We start from the raw sequence: 23422 nt of genomic DNA, 5'->3' as shown, positions 1-23422 counted from the left end.
TGTTTATTGGACCCGTGTCCCTCCTGGTTGGTGCTGGCTTCCCTGGAGGTTACATGAGGCTGGCTCCAGAGGATTATCAATGCTTCTTTGAGTGAGGGTTACTTTCCTGCCACCTTGAAAGAGGTGGTGGTGAGGCCTCTTTTCAAGAAGCCCTCCCTGGACCCGGCTGTTTTAGCAAATTGTCGTCCAGTCTCCATACTTCCGCTTTGTGGCGAAGGTTGTTGAGAGTGTGGTTGCACGACAGTTTCCCCAGTACCTGGATGAAGCGATTTATCTTGATCCATTCCAGTCGGGCTTCGGACCTAGGTACAGCACGGAAATGGCATTGGTCTCATTGGTTGATGATCTCTGGAGGGCTCGGGACAGGGGTTGTTCCTCTGTCCTGGTCCTATTAGACCTCTCAGTGGCTTTTGATACCATCGACCATGGTATCATGCTGCGCTGGTTGGAGGGGTTAGGGGTGGGGGGCACCGTGTTGTGGTGGTTCTCCTCCTTCCTCTCTGATCGGTCGCAGTTTGTATTGGCAGAGGGTCAGAGGTCGACCTCGAGGCGCCTTATATGTGGGGTGCCACAGGGGTGGGTCCTCTCACCCCTTTTGTTTAACATTTATGTGAAGCCACTGGGTGAGATCATCCGTGGTTTTGGGGTGCAGTACCATCAGTACACTGATGACACTCAGCTGTACATCTCCACCCCGGACCATCCCAATGATGCCCTTGACGTGATGTCCCAGTGTCTGGAGGCCGTGCGGATCTGGATGGGGAGAAACAGGCTCAAGCTCAACCCATCCAAGACCGAGTGGCTGTGGTTTCCGGCGTCAGTTGGTGCCATCTCTGACTATCAGGGGCGAGTTGTTGGCCCCCATGGAGAGAGCTCACAACTTGGGTGTCCTCCTGGATGCACGGCTGTCTTTAGAAGAGCATATGACGGCTGTGGCCAGGGGGGCTTTTTATCAGGTTCGCCTGATCCACCAGTTGCGTCCCTTTCTGGATCGGGATGCCTTGTGCACGGTCACTCATGCCCTCGTCACGTCCAGCCTGGACTACTGTAATGCTCTCTACATGGGGCTCCCCTTGAAGAGCATCCGGAGGCTCCAACTGGTCCAGAATGCGGCTGCACGGGTGAATATGGGAGCGTCATGGCGCTCCCATGTAACACCTCTCCTGCGCAAGCTGCACTGGCTTCTGGTGGTCTTTTGGGTGCGATTCAAGGTGTTGGTTATTACCTTTAGAGCGCTCCATGGCTTAGGACCTGGATATCTACGAGACCGCCTTCTGCTGCCAAGAGCCTCCCACCGGCCAGTACGCTCCCACAGAGAGGGGCTCCTCAGGGTGCCATCGGTCAATGTCGACTGGCGGCCCCCAGGGGGAGAGCTTTCTCTGTGGGAGCACCTGCCCTCTGGAACGAGCTCCCCCCGGAGATATGGATGATCCCGGACTTCAAACTTTTCGCCGGGCCCTGAAAACTTTCTTATTTCACCAAGCCGGGCTGGCCTAATTTTTTAATTTTTTAAATTGTTCAATTTTAATCTGAATTTTAATGGGGTATTTAAACTGTTGGGCCAAATTATTTAATTTATTTTAAATTGCTTTTAAATTTTGTATTTTGTGTTTTTACCTTTGGCTGTTCACTGCCCTGAGTCCTTCGGGAGAAGGGCAGTATATAAATTTAAAAAATAAAATAAAATAAAATAAAATAAATAAATAAAGTAAGTCAAAGATTATCTGCAAGGAGGCACACCTAGAATAGAATAGAATAGAATAGAATAGAATAGAATAGAATAGAATAGAATAGAATAGAATAATAGAGTTAGGAAGGACCTTAGAGGTCTTCTAGTCCAACTCCCTGCTTAGGCAGTAAACTATACTATTTCAGACAAATGGTTGTCCAGTCTCTTTTTAAAAACTTAAAAAGGCAAGTTGTTCCACTGATTAATTGTTCCAACTGTCAGGAAATTTCTCCTTAGTTCTAATTGCTTCTCTCCTTGATTAGTTTGCATGCATTGCTTCTTGTCCAGCCCTCAGGTGCTTTGAAGAATAGCTTGACTCTCTCTTTTTTCTGGCAACCCGAGATATCGAAACACTGCAATCATGTCTCCCCTAGTCCTTCTTTTAACCAAACTAGACATACCTAATTCCAGCAACCTATTGTGACTCTGACCCCTGAGGCCGACTTATCGGAGGGAGAAGGCTCCGAACATGAAGGAGTTGGCCAGGCCTCCCTCTCCAGGACCCTCCTCTCTGGCAATGCCTCAGGTGTCTCCTGAAGGAGAAGAGATTCGCCAGGAGCCAGGTATCTCCTCGCAGTCAGACAGTGACGGAGATAAGTCTTGGCTGGATCCATGCCAGCGTCGGAGAGACAAGCGCACGCAGCAGAAAAGGAGGCGTGCCAGAGATTAAGCTGAGTCACTGGACCACACCCCATAGGGGATAAAAGGAGGTGAGGTGGCCATTCAGACTCTGTGACGGGCAAAACTAACTACTAGCGAGTCACATTGTATCTTTGAAACAACGTTATCTGCCTTGGATTTAATACGGACTGGACTTGACAATTCTTGAACTGTGTGTATCTTGTTTGGGTTTATCTGTCGGAGGAACAACCCCTCCCTCTATGAGTAAAGTTCTTGGCAAGCAGCTACTGGGTTGCTGCCAATCCTCTTATCGAAAGAATTTGTTGTCTGCCAGTTTTATTTAACCCATGGCTATCAGTTTGTGTGTGTGTGTGTGAGACGGGGACAGAACACAACCGTTCTTTATATGTTTTAGCCTCCAATCCCATGATAATCCTTGTTGCTCTTCTCTGCACTTTCTAGAATCTCCATATCTTTTTTACATTGTGGCGACCAAAACTGAATACAGTATTCCAAGTGTGGCCTTACCAAGGCATTATAAAGTGGTATTAACACTTCACGTGATCTTGATTCTATCTCTCTGTTTATGCAACCAAGAACTGTGTTGGCTTTTTTGGCAGCTGCTGCACACTGCTGGCTCATATATGGCTCATGATTGTCCACTAGGACTCCAAGATCTCTCTCACAGTTACTACTATTGAGCCAGGTACCACCTATACTGTATCTGTGCATTTTGTTTTTCTTGCCTAAATTTAGAACCTTACTTTTTTCAGCACTGAATTTCATTTTGTTAGAAAGCACCCAATGTTCAAATCTGTCAGGATCTTATTTAAGATTCATATCTCAATGTTGCACAGTGCTAACATATTTCAGGAAAAGTTGGCTGAGCCCTGAAGACATGTATTTTCAGAGAGTTTTGCAAGTCACTTCTAACCTGATGCTGTACTATTAAACTAAAGTACATGAGTGTTTTTGTTTTCATAGTAAAGATGTCTTTATTCCAAAATAATAATGTGTTAGCCAGACAACTACATACAAAACATCTACACAAGACTTTGGTAGGAAATATATCCATAACAGTTTTCTCAAAAATTTCATTGCGAACCCAAAATAACAAAAAAACTTAAAATAAAAGAGGATCTTTTCTGATTTTTTTTTTTAAAAAAACCAAGTAGTGTTTATTAAAATCTATTGTACATGTAATCCCCCCAGCATTTCTGTTCATTGCTTGTAAAGTTTCTACAGATTATTTTTTTAAAAAAACAACAACAACAAAGAGGAACAAGAAGATATACCAATGTTAATAAATGGTCAGTGAGGTGTATAAAATTTTTATAGCTACTCTATACCTGCGTTTTGGTTCTCAAGTGTGCAAGAGACATGAATTATTGTAAAAAAAAAATCCTCCATATATTTTAATTGGTTGATGTGGAGCCAATATTATACTACAAGGTTTGTAGCAATTCAAATACATATTCAGAATATGTATTCCATATCACAATGAGTTCGTTTCTTAACAAAAAAATCTTAAAGATTTCAATACATTAGATATAATTAAATTCATCTAAATTGAGTGGTACAAGGTAATCTTAATTAAAATCCATAATTAAAAGAATGGAATAACTTTAATTGGATTAGATTTCTTCTGTATTCCCCCCCCTTCATTTTCTTCTGATACTTTTTATGTATTATTCTGTGAAGAGTCACAAGCTTCAAGACAAAAATCCCTTTGAAACAAATTATAATATTTTCTTTTTTTTCCCCAGTATGAACTGGGACAACTACTGACTGATATAAGATGGAAATTATATTCATCTGCAAGCTTTGTCATGCTTTCTGATAGCAATCCTTTGAAAAGTTAGCCAACCATTCATAATACTATTAGACATTAAAGAAATTAAAGGCAACTGTGCAACCATTCTGTCAGTCAAATACTGCCCCCAGTGAAATACCAATTTTGAATTCCTCTGAAATCAGGCAGAGTGTTTGTACTTTAGTTCACTAGAGCCAACACTCTTCTAAGACAGTCACCAATATTTAATACATCACAGCATAAAAGGAACTGTTTGTTGCAGTTAAATTCATGAGGAGTGTACACATTTCATGCATATTTTGATTGGATGGATGACTAATTTATCATCATAAAACAACAGAACTTTTAATATCTGAAGACTGGGGATCCCAATACTGATAGCAACTTGGAAAATGTTTGCTGCTTCAAGATGTTTCTGCTCTATACGTGCCCATATGCTGGACCTATAGAACTCCTATGTTCACTCTGTGCCTTGGACTCCAGTGTTTTTGGGTGAGTTACATTAAAAATGACTGGCTGTTCAGAATGAAAAAGTACAATAATTGTAATATAATTTATGAGGGTACATTTCTAGCAAGCTAGTTGAGCCATAACCTTATCTAGATTTAGATGGAGGAACTTTGGAAATTTCATAAAAAGGAAGATTGTGTGGTCATATGGAAGTGGTAAAAATGAAAGTATATGTACCTGTACATAAATCTTTGGGGGAAAAGAACATTGCTAATCTTTGGAAGCTAAAAACCCTTCCCCATGTGCCCCTAAGGTGCTAAGGATTTCTACTATCTAAAAAGGCCAAGCCAGTTAATTCTGTAAATATATTGACCCAGTTCCTGCTTGACATGATCAGGCTTCATGCTTTTAAGTTAAAATTTTCTGTTTGGGGATCTAATGTATACTGGCATTTGGCATTTATTAATTTAAGCCATCTTGTTTTTCGTTTGCAAAACATGTCACATAGTTATGTGTTAAATTGCAGACAGACAATCTGATTTTTTTTTATGGCGGTCTTTTCAACCACCTGTGTTGACTAGGGATTATGGAAACTGAAATCTAAAAGTTCAAGCTATAAGCCTGTAATAATATTTTATAATACAAATACAGGAGCTTTCATCTTCATTCCTAAGATGTCCCTAAGGAACCTGTCAGTGGTACTGGCATTTATCTAATCCTTCAACTTCATGACATTTTTCAAATAGCTATGCTTTTTCCTTTGCTCTTTGTGAGTAGGGGTGTGCACGCTTGGAAATTAGTAACACCATGTTCCCACAAAGCAGCTATTTTCTGCACGTGCTTTGTTCACCACTGAGTTACAGAGTAGAAAAATAAAGCAAAAACATGACGAATGCAGGGACATTTATGTAAGAGGAATAGAAGCCAAATTAAGTTGTGTGACAAAGAAGCAAAATTAAATTCTGAAGCAAACAAAATAAAATGCTCCTTAGTTCTTCCTGGGCTTGGTGGATAGAATAAGATCAGCTACTCTAGAGCTGGGGAGATTCACATCTTTTGTGAGTATTTATATTGTTTATTTACACTGGTTAACTCTGTAAAAGTCCACAGTTTCCCCTCAAGCTTCTGAAATGTATTTGCCTAGCTATGTTGCACGCAAGGAGAATTTGTTAAGGGAGGATATTTTCCTGTACCTTATCATCTAGCATATGACTGTGAGAGAGTATGGAAGATATTTTTAAATGCAGCTTACTAGCTAATTGACATATGGCTTACAGATGGAAAATTGTTCTTCCTTACTCTTCACTGTCTGGGCAGCTTATGTTTGCTTTCCTTTCTTAATGGAAACAATCATAAGGTGATTTATTTAATAGGGGTCTAAGCAATTGCAGGAAGAAGAAAAGGGATATTGTCAAAGGATTGCTATAAATACCATTTTTTTTTACATTGCTGATGGTTAAAGATCAATATGCACCTGTAGTATTATTAAAGTAATTCCTTGGCACAGCTGTATAAACACAGAGGCACTGCTTTCAGTATTTTGAAAATGGTTTCCAAATATTTAAGTTTGCGGTATCATTTCTGCATGCATCCCAAGTATTTACAGGGACTATTTCTATGATTATGGTTTGTCCACACAGATATGTCTATAATTTCAGTGTTATAAGATTTCACAATGACTTCACTAGTTTTATGCGTCAAGGGCTAGCTGGAGCATTAAGGAGCTACTCTCAGCAGATATTTGTAAGGAAGTATTTATAAAATAGATCTCTTGCACCAGCAAGACTAATTAAGCAAACCACACTGCAAAAATGAAGACTAATATACACAATTTATATATTTTCTGTTTTTTTAAAAAAAAATCAAACCAAGGTTGATTTTTTTACATTTAGCTCAGGAGTGCATTATCCAAAAGACTTCGGTTTGCTAACAGGGATGAACATTGCAGGCTCTTAATTCCTTCTTGTCTTTGCAGCTAGTGAACTGACTGCTTTTGAAACGCTTCTTGACGGTCATAAACCTCTCCTGGATTCCACCCCCACACAGTTTGGTGCATTCTGACCAAGCAGTCCATGGCTTCATTTTGCAACCTAAAAAAAAAAAAAATAACAGATAAGAAACATAAGAATCACTTTCGTGCTTGAATTCCTTGATATTTCTTTTTTCTTCACAAGTGATAGTTCTATTGCTACTCCTGTTTTGAAAATGGAAAGAGAAGATCTATAAACCATGAGATCCTACAGATTACTCCAGAGTTATACCGGGATGACGTTTGTACTTGCCGAAAGTCCTAATTGGTTTGAATCATCTAACATTTCCATATGTGGCTCATAGGTCTGTTTGTGATTATAGTATCTAATAGTCACATACTGGATCATGTGAATGGATTATTTTGGAATTTAAAAGCAGCCTACCTAAGGATCTCAGATGAGCCCTTTGTCTTGCAGGTTTTCCTTTCCTTTCCCTTCCTTCCCTTCCCTTCCCTTCCCTTCCCTATCCTTTCCTTTCCTTTCCTTTCCTTTCCTTCCCTAGCCTTCCCTTTCCTTTCCTTTCCTTCCCTTCCCTTCCCTTTCCTTTCCTTTCCTTCCCTATCCTTCCCTTCCCTTCCCTTTCCTTCCCTTCCCTATCCTTCCCTTTCCTTTCCTTTCCTATCCTTCCCTTCCCTTCCCTTCCCTTCCCTTCCCTATCCTTCCCTTCCCTTCCCTATCCTTCCCTTTCCTTTCCTTTCCTTCCCTATCCTTCCCTTCCCTTCCCTTCTCTTTCCTTCCCTTCCCTTCCCTTTCCTTCCCTTCCCTTCCCTTCCCTTTCCTTCTCTTCCCTTCCCTTCCCTTTCCTTTCCTTTCCTTCCCTTCCCTTTCCTTCTCTTCCCTTCCCTTCCCTTCCCTTCCCTTTCCTTCCCTTCCCTTTCCTTTTTCCTTTCCTTCCCTTCCCTTCCCTTCCCTTTCCTTTCCTTCCCTTTCCTTTTTCCTTCCCTTCCCTTCCCTTCCCTTCCCTTCCCTTTCCTTTCCTTTCCTTTCCTTTCCCCTTCCCTTCCCTTCCCTTTCCTCTCATCTCCTCTCTTCTCTTCTCCTCTTTCCTTCCTTTCTCCTTCAACCTGGCAAGAAAGGCAGGCAGGCTTTCCTTGATTTGGTTATCTATAGTTGTTCAATGATCTAAACCTAAGAATTTATGGAAAACATCAAGATTCCTGGGAAGTAGTTAAGGATCATTGAAAGAAGCTGTACTAACAAGAATATACATTAATAATGTACTTCTCTGTTGCACAGCTCACTTTTTTAATTTAAGGATTGCTCTGTGAGTTTTACTACACTTACCTGGGAATTGCCCACCATCTACATCTTCTTTCGCTTGTTCACTCCTCCTTTTCTCCCGAGATTCTTTCCAGCGCCTTTTCTCAATATTGGGGTTTCTCAAGCATTTTCTTATTCGGCATTTTTTACGTTGTACAGTTTCTGGGCATGGAGCGCCTCCAAACTGAGGTTCCATTTTGATCATTCTTGTCCTGATCATATGGCCTTTCCCACAAGACTTATTGCATTCAGACCACTGAGACCATTCTGTCAGATCACAGTCAATTGCTAGAGAAGCAAGGATGAAAAATAGGATGCTTAGTCTTAACTTACTTAGGCAGAACAAACTGGTTTAGCAGAAGAACAATTTACTTCTTTTTAATCTCACTATGAGAAAAAAAGGAACATTTAGGTTGATGATGACACGGAATGAATTTTATACAAGCTTACCCTGAAAATGCGTTAGCAATACCACCTTCTCACTAAGCTCTGACAGCAGTACATTCACACCACCCTATTAGAAATGATCACTCACCAGAAATTAACTCTTGGAGCAGATTTATAGGAAGGATATGGATGGAAAAATGCAGACGATTGGAGAGGAAAAGGACTAGAGATGGGAGGGGGGGGGGCAAACCTTGATTCCAACGATTGACGGATGGCACTTTTTATAAAAATTACTGTGAAAATATGTGTGAAATACGTTCAATTATTCATCAGTCTTTTACAATCTGGAATGGCACAAATTTAATCATTTTGTATTGCTACTTTAAAATGGATGTTTTTTTTTATCACGTTCCTGAATGTTTTCCATAGAAATGTCATTGAAGGTAAGAAAAAATGTCTATATAACGAAGTTATGTTAAAATGGCATAACTCATTTGAGCAATGGCAAGGCCCTTTTGAACACTTTCTTAAAATACAGGTCTTTTTTTTCTCTCTCTATATATATCTACTACCTGAGAAAACGTTAGGAATTTGTTTCTGGTGTGCAAATGGTGCTTTACAGTAACAAAGCAATGCATCATGCTTGTTGACACCCGGCTACCGTATAGGAAGAGCAATGTACGAACACATTTCTGCTTGTGTGGAATAGAAGAAATAAATAAAACCAACCGTAAAATTAATCTTCATACTCTAGATATCTATACTTACGACACTCTGGCAGCATGCATTTCTCTACTTGTTCTAGTTCTTCATTGCAATCTCCAAGCTCCGCAGCAGATTTTAGCATCCTTTGCCTGGTCCTCATCCCCTTTCCACAAGTAACACTGCAGTCGCTCCATTCAGACCAAGGAGAAAGCAGGCAGGGAATGGTATCTAATGCAGGTTGGGATGGAAAAGAGTATGAGATCATTCCATTTCAACAGTAAATCTACAAGTGATGATCAATCTGGCGAACAAGTGATCCATCTACCCACTCATCAAGGGGGGGGGGAGGATGTAGGACAACTTGCTACGGACAATTTGCTGTGGCCAACTTGCTGTGGCCAACTTGCTATGGCCAACTCACCACTAGACAACTCACTGTGGCCAACTCGCCAATGGGACAACTCTCTGTGGGACAAGAGCTACACTAATATTGAAGAAATGGCGGAATAAAATCATTGAAGAAAGGATGCAAAAGGAGGGATAAAGTGAAATGTGAATGACAAAAATTAAAATAAAATTTTAAATGATTTTAAATAATTCAATTGAATTCTTGAATTGTCCAGTGGCGAGCTGTCCTGTGGCGAATTGGTTGTGGTGAGTTATCTTGTGGCAAACTGGCTGCGGTGAGTTGGCAAAGGTGAAATGGCCATGACAAGTAGGCAGAAGCGTGTTGGCCACTGTGAGTTGGCCATAGGGAGTTCTCCCATTCTGCATCAAGGGAAAGGATAGCTATTTGATAATGACTAAAATGAAACTGGATTGAAATGTGTACTGGTCTTCTAGCATCTAATGATTCCAGTCTGTATTTTGCTACAGATTACTGGCAGATCTACTTTAACAATGGAGTGAGATTATCATCCCTCATTTCCAGTATTCATAATTTATTCCTAAAAGAGACTGATCTAAGATATTTTTGTTGCAAATCACTCTATCTTATACAATGCTGGATATCTCTGATTAGATTTCCTGATGTATTCTAGGTTGGATCAGTGGTAAAGGGTTGACATTAATAAAGCCTTTTCCCTGGTTTAAATGGCTCCTGCAGGTACTGTTAATTGCTGTTTGGAGTGTGCGGGTAATATTTGTCATCCAAGAAAGATTAGACATAAAAATATTTGCACACATGCAACCATCTTTCTCATCTTGTTAATAGAAATGTCACCTCCCACTGAAACCAGTCCTGAAATTATTTTCTCCCCCATCAAATATATATACTTATAAATGTATATGAATAAGCATACACATATATTAAAAGGCATACTTGTGTGTGTGTGTGTGTGTATGTGTGTGTGTGTGTAACTAATGTCTATTGATCAAAATTAATTGCCTGTAGACTAAGACTCTTTGTTTCTAAAATTAATTGATGTCCTACCAGGATATATGCAGAAACCATTCTGTCTCTTACAAATTACTTTCTTGCACATAGTACCCATTCAACCAGAGAAAGAAAACTACAGAAAACTGAGCATAACAAGCGTAAATCTATGCTTCTTCTGTAATAGGTCCTATTGAATTCAATAGCTCTTGTTTCTAATTAAATGTGCGGACTACTGATAAGCTGGGCACAGATCTTTTCGGTCCCAGTTATTCCTTGTAAATTATGATGGAACGTAGGAAACAGATCCTTGAAGGATTGAGTTTTCCTTTAGTTTTCAACAAGGAAATGATGAATGGAAGCCTTTGTGTTGGGCTACAAGCATAAGGAAACACACAGATGTTCGTTCTGTAGCAAGTCTCACTGTATTGAATGTGTGTTTTCTTATTCAGTTTAATCAGAATGCTCAGCCCAATCCTCCTTCCACTTGGAGGTTATGAAGGAGTATTTTTCTCCTTCAATTGTAATTGGCTATAGTAGGAACTCTTTCTGTCTAGCTGCTGCACCAAGACCCTCATTTTTCTGAAACCTCATCCATATGGAAAGCCTTCATGGATAAAAGAAACTCTCCAATTTATACATTGTGGATGATGAGAGGCAGGCATGGAATTTCACACTTCCTCCTTGAAGTGAAGGCAGTGGCATGATGTCTATGGAAATTCTCACTCATCCAGGTCATGGTTGTCCCAAAGGTGCTTTTTCAAGAGGTAACTGGACTTTCTGGTTTTTCTTTGAAGATGTTTCATTTCTCATCCAAGAAGCTTCTTCATCTCTGACTGGATGGTGAGGAATGGAAGGATTTATACTTCTTGCAGACAGCTGGTCATTTGCATTTCTTTTAGTGAATTGCTAAGGCCACCTGGAGGTTTATCTGTGTCATGAGGGTCACCTGAGTGGTGGAAATGGGTGTGGAGCCTTCTTGGAACTGTTGAAAGAATTGTATTGCAGACTAGAGATAGATGGTGTCATATCCCTCCCCATTTGTTAAGAGGGCTGTTCAATTTTGACATAGAGGCCTATGTATAACAACTCACTAAAAGAATGCAAATGACCAGCTGTCTGCAACAGGGGTGGGTTCTACTTACCTTTACTACCGCTCCGCAACGGGGCCGCGCACATGCACAGAAGCTTCCTGATGACATCGGGGTTGGTGGGCGGAGCCTCCCACCAGTTTTATTACCGGTTCTATAGAACCGGTCTGAACCAGGGGCAGCCCACCACTGGTCTGCAAGGAGTATAAATCCATTCCCCACCATCTAGTCAGAGCTGAAGAAACTTCTTGGAGGAGAAGTGAAATGTCTTAGAAAGTCCAGTTGCCTCTTGAAGAAACACCTTTGGGACATGGCAGTGGCTTGTTTACTCCAGCCATTTGCTTTCATTATCTGCACTCATGCACAGACTCCTGCTTTCACAACGGCATCCACCTCCACCACCAAATTTGCAGTGAGTATAAGCTTTGACCCCAGATTGCAGGCAATTCATTAGTCAATCCTGAGCCCCATCAGGAGTGAAATCTGGTGGTGCAGTAGTTAGAATGCAGTATTGCAGGCAAACTCTGCCCACATCCTGAAGTTCAATCCTGACAGGATTGAACTCCTTGACTCAGCTTTCCATCCAAGGTAGATAAAACAAGAATCCATATTGTTGGGGGCAATATGCTGATGTTGTAAATCACCCAGAGAGTGCTGTAAAGTGCTATGGGGTGGCATATAAGCCTAAATGCTATTGCTATTGCTAAAATTTTCTCATCTTCCCTTCAGGTAACATTTTCTTCCTTTCTGTGACTAAATACACACTTTTGGAGAAAAGGTTTGTACTGAAGGATTTCTTGGAATACATAATTTAATCTCCTTCCTTCAGCATGATGATCTTGATGGAGTTCATGGCCCTGATGCTTGTTTTTAAGAAGAGAAAATGATGGTGAGAGAACTGGCATTTACCTCTGACATTATATGTTTTTTCCCCTCAACAGCAAATTATATTTACAAGAATAATGTATTAAAATGTTACGTTTTGATTTACTCTGCTAAGAAAAGCAAATCAGGTTGCAACCATTTTGTGAGTGTGTATATGTGAATGCATATATGTGTGGTGTAGAGATCAGAAGTGTACAAAATATGTGTACCAAAGCAGCATTTTTAAATAAAACTGAAAAAAAAACCCCAAGAAAGCACTTCTCACTTCTTGTCTTAAAAACTGCAAAGCTTATGATTTGCTAGAATGTCCTCGCTTCAGATATTTAGACTGACTGCTCTCTCACGTCTTGTGGTCAATATAATTGTACACTTTTATATATTTTTGGTTTGAAATGGCTACTTTGTCACGGAAAAGTTTTAGAAGTCTACATTGTGAAGAAACCTATTAGAAAGTATACACATGATAAATTGTGTTACTTGTTGCATGTGTCCTTTGCACATAGAATTGTTCTTTTTTATATAAATACACAATGTGTACACAAGGCAGTTAACATACCCCCTTTTTACTTAGTTGCCCGGTTGACCAGAGTTACTTACGGCATTCGGGATTCATGCATTTCTCAGCTTCTGTGGTTTCTGCTTTGCACATGGATCCATCTGCCGGGGTCATCTTGATCATTCTGTGTCTCTTCTTCATTCCCATCCCACAGCTGGCACTGCATTCATCCCACTCTCCCCATTCGGTTACCAAGCAACTGCTAGGAGCTGTCCATAATATATTAGCCAAAGATCAGTTTGGTGGCACTTATTTAACAGAAGATTCACATTTTGCTTTTAGACTGATTAAGTGTGGTAGGGTGCATCAAATACTTACAACATTCTTCATTTACAATGCATTTCTCCGTTTCTTCTGTAGGCACTTTGCACATGGAGCCATCCTCCGGGAACTGCTTCACATAACGCTCTCTTGATCGCATTCCCATGCCACAAGATACACTACAAGGGGACCACGTTATCCACTCAGACATCATGCATGTAGAGCCATCTAAAAAAGCAACAATGGATAGTTTCCATTTATTACCAAACCTCACTTACATTTGATCAACAAAATGTTGATTCTCAGTTCCTGGAGGATGGTTCCATGTTGATTCTCATGTCCAGGGTCTCCTCACCTACCTTCATCACTACAGCCTGGGCCCATACAAGGCTGGAAGTCCTGAGTTTCTGGACAAGGCACACTGAGGTCAAGCTGGGCTTTGAGCATTCTCTGCCTCATCCGCTTGCCCTTTTCACATGTGGAAGAGCTACAGGCTGACCAGGGAGACCAATTTGAATAGATGCAGGTTTCAGGAGTATCATCTGAAAACAATGGCAAATATATATAGGTCAGTATGTATGTGTGAATGCATATATATGTCTGGTGTAAAGAGCACTACACAGTAGAGATATACATAGAGTACATCTGTATATGATATGCACAGATAAACTGTCCACATATAACAGGCTGAACCACAAATTAGGTTTTGACCTACTGTTGTCCTTGCACGCCTTGTGCTTACTTTGTTTCTCACAACTCTTTTCTTAATGATGCTGTGTTGCTTACCTAAAATCTTTACTTACACTCTTTGTATGCATATGAACATTTTCAGCTCAAATTTATTGACTGTGCTTAAACCCAATTAATCCTCCCAAACAATTAAACATAGTTTTCTTTTTTAAGATTACTTCTCTATTCAGTATAATTTAATGGACACACTAAGTACTGTACCGGAGACTTTTTGCCTACAGAAGAGGTACTCTACCTAGCAGCCCAACTAACTGTCTCTACCTTTGCCCTTGCCTAGAACAAGTCCTCCTTTTTATGATCCCTGGTTGACTGCTAGATGTATAAATATACTACTTAACAAACTAACGTTTGAAAGAAAGATTGGAATGGATAACTAAGAAGATGTGAGAGATGGTGCCTACAGAGGGGGAGATGGGATTACAGTGAAGCAGCAGTTTCCAGAAAGAAGGGAGCACATTCCAAGAAGTGGGGGCAAGACAAGAGGCAGCCCAGCCCAGAGCTGGGTAGAAGACAGAGGAAGAGAGTTAGGATAGCCACTCTCTAGAATCTCCCAGGATATATGTGTTGGAATGAAAGCAATGAGGGTTCAATTTGTCAAGATTCTTTCTACTGAGGGTAGAGATTCATTCTTTGAGCTTGTATGGTTAGTAGGTCTTGTGATGGGAGGCTCACGTCAGGTGAGGGTCTTGTGATGGGTCAAGTGTGGGTCACATTAGGTGAGGGTCTTCTGATGGGTCTTCACATCATGTGAGGGCCATTGGGAGGTGAAGTGCTGGTTGGGGGTGGGTTGCCTCACCTGATGTTGGGGAGGGGGTGACCCTCACCTGACGTGACCTCCCCATCACAAGACCTTCTGACCACCAAAGCCCTTATAATAAGAACACTGATACTGACATCCCCTAAACTCTACTGAAGATGTTACCTAGCTTGTAACGAAATGTTTGGAAACCAACCCACAAGCTCAGAGAATGAACCTCCACCCTCATTCTACACCTGAGCTACAGATATTTGCCACCGTTGCATTGTATCTATTGTGTGCAAGCATATAAAGAACTGAACTTTGGTTGGATTGTTCACTGTCATTTTTGGACTAAGCCCAATAATAAGTAAGAAAGAGGAGCAGTTAAGATAAGGAAAATAGTTTAGCTTGATGAAGATCAACCCCGTACAAGATAATAAAGTACATGAGATTAGTCTTCTGCTAAATTAGAAAATTCCAAAATTTCTGCCTGCTGACACTATCACTGCGGGTGTTTATTAAGTAATGATGCAGACTCCAACCATAAATGGCTAAGCAAATTGTTTTTTTTCCCCTCCTGTTTTTAATACTGTCCTAATAATAAGGCAAACAGCATGAAATACAGAGGAGCAGCACTGGAGAGTGAAGGGAAATACAAACTCATAAAGGTAGGAGGACATAATTAAAAAGTACCTTCGTCTTCTGGAGCTTCTGCAGCAAGATCTGCAACAATGTCATCGATGCTATCAGGAAGAATATTGCACTGTTCCCCCTGCAAAGAAACATTTGTGAATTGGATTGAATTGGCGGAGGAAATAATATGCTGCTGAGCACTGGGCTGGAAAATCAATTGCCAGAAGTTATTCAAACAGCGTCTACAAGCGCTCAGGCTTATAAAGATGGCAGTAGTCATCAGGCTCATGGAAAACTCAGATCCTAAAGGAAGTCCCACAAAGATATTGTGTTTCTGATTGGCAGGGGAAGCTGTGTTCCCTTGCAAAACAAGCTAAGAGGCAAACAACATTTTGCTGGAAAAAAAGTGATGGGAGGACTGGGGAGATGAGGAGGTGATAATGTCCCATCTAAAAGCTGGATGTGCTAGAAAGCAATGTTAAGTGAGCTTGGGGGCCCCACTTATTGTCTATAATGACCAGGGAGCCCTAAAACTCTCCATATATCTAATGAAGGAATATGCTCCAGATTGCTGCCGCAAGAAAGATCTGTTTGTGACACAGAGCATCATTATGTTATTAACTCGCTAGAAAATGTTCTTATTAAGTAATGAGCTTGATCTTGCTTTACAAGGCTTTTTTTTTTATATGCTATGCCGCAGAATCTTTTCCAGGCTCAGAGCTTTTGATAAAGTACAACCAGGACAGGAATTAAATCTAATTTAATTTCACCTATCCTTAAATTTAATTCAAATGAAATAAAATTAATTTGATTAGTCTTGCTTTTCAGAAGTTCACCTTTGCTATCTTGGTGAATTCCAATTTGGTAACAGCTTCTGCAGCTCCGTGGAACTCTCCTCTTGTGCTTCTGGGGGCCTTAAACCTTTGATGGTGCTTCTTTGCATTCCTTGCAGTTCAAGCAGAAAGGAGAGGAATTCACCCTAAGGTAGGGATTCCAACCTTGTCCACTTTATGACTTGTGGGCTTCAACTTCCAGAATTCCTCAGCCAGTACTAAGGAAACACTGGCTGAGGAATTCTGGGAGTTGAAGTCCACGAGTAAAATTGCCAAGGTTGGAGACCCCTGCTCTAAGGAATGAGGTCCTTCACATCTCCACTGACCCAGCATGCACCACTCCCTTTATGAAAACCTGTTGAACGACATTTGTCATTTTATTACCAGATTTCAGTTTTCTTGTTATTTAATCCCATTCCATGCTCAAATATTCCATATCAGTTACTAAGTGAACTTTCATACTAATACCTTTCGTGCAATCCTCTCAATGACAACTCTGGCTACTGATTTAATGGAACCTCCTTCAGGGTCATAAAAAGGACTTTGAGGATGGTCTAGACTTGTGAGTGGTCTTATCTTCTCCTGAGGTACTGTTGGCTTGTTGGATGACTGCAGTCAAAAAAGAAGCACAGGCAGACATAGAAGAAACGCAACAATGAAAAATATGGTATACAAAAAGTGTACAGGTAAACTTCCATGAACATCGTTTGGACCCAGAGTTTAAACAACACCCCCCCCCAATGCACAGACAAGAGAGAGGAAGGAAGGAGGGAGGGAGGGAGGGAGGGAGGGAGGGAGAGAGGGAGAGAGAGAGAGAGAGAGAGAGAGAGAGAGAGAGAGAGAGAGAGAGAGAGAGAGAGAGAGAGAGAGAGAGAGAGAGAGAGATGAGTTGGCAAATGGAAAAATGGAATAACTTAAATATGCACAACTAGCATAATGCCCAATGATTTCAGGGGCTTGGATGTAACCTAATGTAAATTACGCTGTCATAATTAATGGAATTAGACTGATTAATACATTGATATTAACTTGCTATAAAGAGAAGGCCAAGAAAAGAGAAGATAGATTTCCATCCTCTTATGAGTCAATCCTATGATTTAATTTCTACAGTCAGAGTTTGTGAGAATTTTTTCAGCTCAGAAGAATGGCTGCTGTGATGAGTCTCTCTCAACCACTGCAACCCACTGGCACTGCTATATCCATGTATCGATGCAGACATCCAGGCAAGACAGTGTATAGTCATTGCCAATTAACAGAGCTTAGAATCTCATAACTAAGTTCTCCAAGGAATTCAGGTGGAGTTAGCAATGAAGTTAAATATCATCAGAGAAGATTTTGGGAAGGAGAAACCTGGAAAGAAAGGTAATGACTGGCAGCTAAAATGGCTGAAATACACAGCAACTGGCTTTGAACCTGATTCCAGTAAAACCCAATATGGATTGGTAAACTTGATTTGGGTTAGTTTGTGGACAAGTGGAATATTGCCAAGAAGAAATGTTTTGACACCACCTGAAGAACTGTGCTGGACGTTTCGATTCACTGCAGAAAGCTCTCAATAACAGAAGCTCATAAGCTAATAAGATCAAAGTTATTAAGATCATAGATTCCCCCCCCCAAAAGACAGCAAACAATGAACCTGCCAATTGGATTAATATAGAAATGCTGGCCGGTATAACTAAGGTTTTTTTCCCCCCACAGAGATCAGTGTATATAAAGATTTTTTTCCCCTTCCATTCAGTTGTGTCTGATTCTCAGAAATTGCTTGGACAAGTTCTTGAAGTTTTCTTGGCAAGATTTTTCAGAAGTGATTTGCCATTGCCTCCTTCCTAGGGCTGAGAGAAAGTGACTGGCCCGAGGTTACCCAGCTAGCTTTGTACCTTGGAAGGGACAAAAGCTCACAGTCTCCTGGTTTCTAGCCTGATGCCTTAACCAGGGGTCAACAACCTGCAGCTCCGGAGCCACATGCGGCTCTTGGGGCCCTCTGCTGTGGCTCCCTGTCAGGTGATCCCACCACTGGCTGGCCCCGCCCCTCATCCTCCCCTCTCAGTCACTCCTCACCTGGCCTGAGAAGGTAAGGGTGACGGCGGGGGATGGAGAAGCGGCCAGGGCAGAGACAGAGAGCTACAGAGAGAGGGGGAGAGAGTGGGGGGAGAGAGGAAGGTGGGGAGAGAGAGAGATGTCAAAAGGATTTTGTGGTTCCCGGTGTTTTTTAACAACTAGTTCTCTGCCTTAATGACCGGTTGGGTAGGCATGGCTAGTGGGGTCATATGACTGGTGGAAGTGAGTGACATCAAGTTGGCCACGCCCACCCAGGTTTTGTGGCTCCTGGTATTTTCTTTTCTGTGGGAAACGGGTCCAAAAGGCTCTTTGAGTATTTAAGGTTGCAGACCCCTGCCTTAACCACTATACCAAGCTGGCTATTTATATGTGTTCAGTGAATGGATAAGTTGAATTTATCCATCATAATATGAACTTATCATAATATGCATATATTTACAGGCATAGAATTGACTGAATTTGAAAGCTGGACTTTGGAGGGAAAAAAAACATTTTTGTTTTTGTTTTTTTGAAACACTACTTGAAGAGGTAGGGAGGTGGTGATGGTAGTAGTGTGGATTTACCAGTTTTGATGGGTGACAAATTTAGAGAGGCCCAAAGCCAGAGAAGTAAAACTGCTTGACCTTTCTGATAAAGCTTGGCTGAAATTACTTCATGCTGTCTTTTAAGTGAATAAAAGAATTAAACAAAAAACAGTTCTATGTCCCTGCCTTTAAAATTGGACCTCCTGAACCATGTACATATCCTATCACAGCTGTATTCCTACTTTAGAAGATATCCAAGCTAAAAAAGAAATCTACTTCAAAATTGAAGAGGGTTTTTTTTTTTGAGGGCGTATTTTTTTAATCTAGAGGTAAGTAGAAGTGCATGACTAATCTTGTTAAGCTTGGATGAGAAATTCCCGAGAAATCTCAAGAAATCCCAGAAAAAGGTAGTGGCAAACTTCTGCACTATTACTTATAAAATTCCATGGATGTGTCTATGAAGTCACTAAAAGACAAATTAAACTCAAGGGAGACTTTACTTTTAACTTAAAGGTAAATAAAAATTCATGCAACATTCCTATGCCGTTATACTATCATACACCTAATAAGCTAAAACAAAACATCTATATTTCAATGTGTCACTTATAATAAAATAATATAAATAAAAAGGAAATGTGTTCAGGTCTAGTACACATTTTAGGGGATGACACAGTCATTAGACATGAGTATTCTTCTCCAGATACCAATTACTTACATATGATGAAAAGACATAGTTAGCCTGTGAATAAATGAAATATATTCATTTTGTTTTCAACTCTACTAACCCTATCCAGGAGGCAATAAAACATAAACACATCATATTACAGAAAACCAACGAACCAACTAGCAAACAAAAGCCCCAATAAAAATAATTCAGTAGCATTTATGTCTGATCAAGAAGAAAAAAGACTCTATAATAGAAGCTATTAGAATGAGCTTGATTGGTCTTACTTTAGAATCACAACAAATTAAGATAGAATAACCAAATTCTCTAAAGCCACTGCATCTTTTTCTTCAATTGTGGACAAAAACTGCATACCTAAGTTCTGAATATGAATACATCCCAAGGAATAAAAAAAAAATCCCTACCTATATAGCACGGAGAAAAATACATAAGTGTATTCAAACATTAACTTAATGTATTGATTTCTTATTAATTGCTTTCATACTTATACAGGAAAATAAACATTCATACAAAAACTGATTATCACAAAAGTCTTTGTACTGAAATCATAGCTGCTATCTCTGATTTCTGTATTCATAAGCAATTTCCAACTTAGTCAATCATTTTAAGTTGAATGATTGAAAGACAAAAAAAAAAAGTTCCCATGCTGTGTGTATTTATTACCATTTTGCTTGTTCTAGCTTTCAGTTTGAAAAATGAAGAAATAAAGTTCAAATGGAATGGCGGTGGCTTTCATTTGCCAAGCCAACTTCAGCTTCTTCTTCTCTCGGGATTTTGTTTTCCTTCATAGATATGAAGAAGAAGAAAGCTTGCTGTGAATGATGGGAAATTTTCAATGTGCTATTACTCTTGTCTCGCACAGAAACCTGCACAAGTATTTACTATATGTCTCAATTTTGTTCAGGGATTCCAGGTACGTACATAATGCTCCATCCTCCTATATTTCTTCACAAGTGTCCTGTATGGACAATTGGGCTGAAAGTCACCGAAGGAGCTGCTGTGGCTATAGATGGAATGGAAACTCTTGCCAGTCAAATACATTATCCACTGTACCTTACTCTTTGCCCATTGTTTCATTTTTCAACTGTCAAATGGTCTTATAAAAAAGTGTTTCTTCAGTATAACTTACATCAATTCTCCCCTCTCCCCCACCACTAATGCCATTAAGGCAGCAAACAGATGCTGTGGAGCAGTGGTGGGTTTCAAATTTTTTTACTACTGGTTCTGTGGGTGTGGCATGGCTTGGTGGGCGTGGCTTGGTAGGTGGACATGTAAATACTAATACTTTGTATTGTATTTCCATTCTGGCTTGGTGAACTGAAAATCTACATTTTTCTTACTTAACTCAGAAAATGTAAGTAATGAGCTGATAGTTATAATGACCTGACACCAAGTTTGATTTTTTTTAAAGTCATAGTTTGCATACAATTCAGGGAATGAAGTGTTCGTAGCATATGTATCAGATCATAGTTATTTGTATCATTCCTTATTCTGGTATTTGCTTCTGTAAAGGATACTGTAAAATCTCCATTCCCACCCCACTCCAGGGGAAGCTTACTGCAAAATCCCCATTTCCTCCCAATCAGCTGGGACTTGGGAGACAGAGAATAGATGGGGGTGGGGCCAGTCAGAATTTTTACTACCGATTCTCCGAACTACTCAAAATTTCCACTACCGGTTCTCCAGAACTGGTCAGAACCTGCTGAAACCCACCTCTGCTGTGGAGGTGTTGGCTGCAATTTGTTCCTATGCCTAAATGAATGACTAGTGCCATGATGGCGAACCTATGGCACGCATGCCAGAGATGGCACGCAGAGCCCTCTCTAGTGGCACGTGTGCCGCCCACCCTCCAATCAGATCTCCGTGGTGTTTCTTTCATGAGCTTCTGTTTCCCTGCAAATGACAAAACAGAAGCTCACGAAAGAAAAAGATGTTACTTTTTGCCACGCTGCCGGGGTTGCCTTTTGCCACTCTGCCTCCCGCTGGCCAGCTGGTCTTTGGGTCTCTGCTGAGCATGAGTGCATGTCTACGCATGCACACGTGCATGCCTGTACATGTTTGTGCATGTCCACGCATGCACACATTTACGCATATCTGTTCATGTGCACATTTGCGTGCATGTGCACCTTTTAGTTTGGGCATGCACATGTGCACAGTTTGGGCACTTGGTGTCTAAAAGGTTCGCCATCATTGGACTAGTGTGTTGGTTTGTTGAAGTGTAGGAACTTCACTTTCAGGTCCAGATCATTTGGCTTTGGAGCAGTTGATTGTCACTGGATTCTGTATTGTCAGAATTTAATTTCAGCTGCATATCTGTGATGTAGTGAGGAGGTGGATTCCCAGGAGGTAGGGGGATGCATTCCAGAGGACTAAGAGGCAATTCAGCCCAAATATGACTGTGTGAGAGGCAGAGAGTGAAGACAGCTCCTCTCTAATAGTTCACAGAGTATATTGTAATGTAGATGAAGACAGTAGAGTCTTCAGTCTGGCAAGTCTTTGTCTATAGCAGGAGTCGGCAACCTTAAAAACTCAAAAAGCCACAAAGGTCCTAACCGGAACCCCCCCGTTCAATTCTGGAGCTGACTGGAAGTCCAGTTCCCCCACCACAGGGTCTCCTCCTAGCGCGGCGTCCTTTTTCCTCTACCTGTCCTAACCAAAAGCCCTATCAATTGTGGAGCTGACTGGTAACAGGGAGCCACAGCAGAGGGATGAAAGAGCCACAGGCGACTCCAGAGCCGCAAGTTGCTGATCCTTGTTCTATAGGTGTGAAACAATAAAGAATTCATCTTGGAATAATTATCATGTGTTATTCTTGGTTTCGGGCCTGACATAGCTGAATGTTTAATGTTCTTCAGTGATTGGTAGCATTTTTATCTGTTTCTTCAATCTTTTAAAAAGTGGGTTATTGCAAGTGCTTATTTAACTTATAAGCCCCTTTAACACAGACCAATTCTGTTAGTTGACAGGGGACTGCCAAATGCTAATCAATCCTAATTAAAAGAAACTAAGAAATATAACCAGTATACTTTTAGTTCTATGGATGCTCTGCTGCAAAGAAACTTATCCCAGAGGATCAGGCCAGGAAATTCAGTCACAGTATCTTCCTTTTAGTGGAAGTTGTCAATGCAAGAAAATCCTTTTCCTCTGATCAAAAAGCTTCAGAAGCCACTACACTTGTATAGTGTATGCTATAGTATGGGAAGGAAAGGCAAGAAAAAGCTTCTGTTTATTAATTTTTAAGTGAGTTTCTGAATTTATTCATCTTCATTATTTTTGACCAAGATACCATTTTCAAAGCTTAATAAGTGTTCTTGTAGTTAACAAGCAGTATTAATCTCAGTTTCTACTGACATTTATTACCGACTGAGAGAGAAAGTAAATAATACATTACAGAACCTTAAATTGGGAACTGTTACCTAAAGTAAGATGTGACTTGATACTACATAGTAAACCCTGCGAATAAAAAAAAAATGAAGTAGTGAGAGTGGGAAAAATCCCTCAAATAACATCCAGGAGAAAGGCAATAACACTCTTGAAAACAATAATTTTGCTAAATAGCAGAAAATGATGGTAGTCAGGAAGTTTGATAAGGTCACACAGAGCAATACAATGACAGAACAGTAAGATATCAACCATCCTGTTGTGAACCACGGAAATCTCTGCATTGTTCCAAAGAAACTTTGAGTAGAAAATGGCACATGGCACTGGTTATCTCAGCATGAATGTTCATAAATTGGAAGGAATTATTTTCAGTCTATGCTCATCAGATGGCCTTCAGAATGGCTTGCTTTTGCCAGCTGAACATTAGAATCATATTTGTTTGAACATATTCTTCTACACTCTAGCAGATGAAAATAGTTCCTCATTTGGCTAGTTAAGAAAGATAAAGAGGGAAGTAATTATTTTATCATGAGTGGGACACTACAAATGTTATACATATAAAATTTCCCATTCATATCTGGTGTCTGAGGGGAAGAGTATTTTTGTTTTTAACTATGTTTTTTAAAATCGATTGTTGTGAGATGCTTAGAACCATT

At 40.4% G+C, this 23422-nt stretch overlaps 1 protein-coding gene across 1 annotated transcript in view; it reads right to left on the bottom strand.

Annotated features, from left to right (window-relative positions):
* Positions 1 to 3319: 3319 nt before the first annotated feature.
* The window catches only part of SPON1 (spondin 1), a 313993-nt gene continuing 293890 nt past the window's right edge, over positions 3320 to 23422 (bottom strand). The window contains exons 9-16 of the mRNA XM_034417147.3: positions 16587 to 16727; positions 15346 to 15424; positions 13523 to 13705; positions 13221 to 13391; positions 12944 to 13111; positions 9059 to 9223; positions 7928 to 8191; positions 3320 to 6703 (exon numbers count right to left, since the gene is read on the bottom strand). Coding sequence (XP_034273038.1) covers positions 6540 to 6703; positions 7928 to 8191; positions 9059 to 9223; positions 12944 to 13111; positions 13221 to 13391; positions 13523 to 13705; positions 15346 to 15424; positions 16587 to 16727 — 1335 coding nt within the window. The 3' untranslated portion in view covers positions 3320 to 6539. The remainder of the gene's footprint in view (positions 6704 to 7927; positions 8192 to 9058; positions 9224 to 12943; positions 13112 to 13220; positions 13392 to 13522; positions 13706 to 15345; positions 15425 to 16586; positions 16728 to 23422) is intronic.

This window comes from Pantherophis guttatus, chromosome 1, assembly GCF_059756535.1.
Source record: "Pantherophis guttatus breed Tessera chromosome 1, ASM5975653v1, whole genome shotgun sequence".
Taxonomy (NCBI): Eukaryota; Metazoa; Chordata; class Lepidosauria; order Squamata; family Colubridae; genus Pantherophis; species Pantherophis guttatus.
Note: the sequence above shows the minus strand (reverse complement) of the source record. Positions and strands in the feature narration are given on the sequence as shown.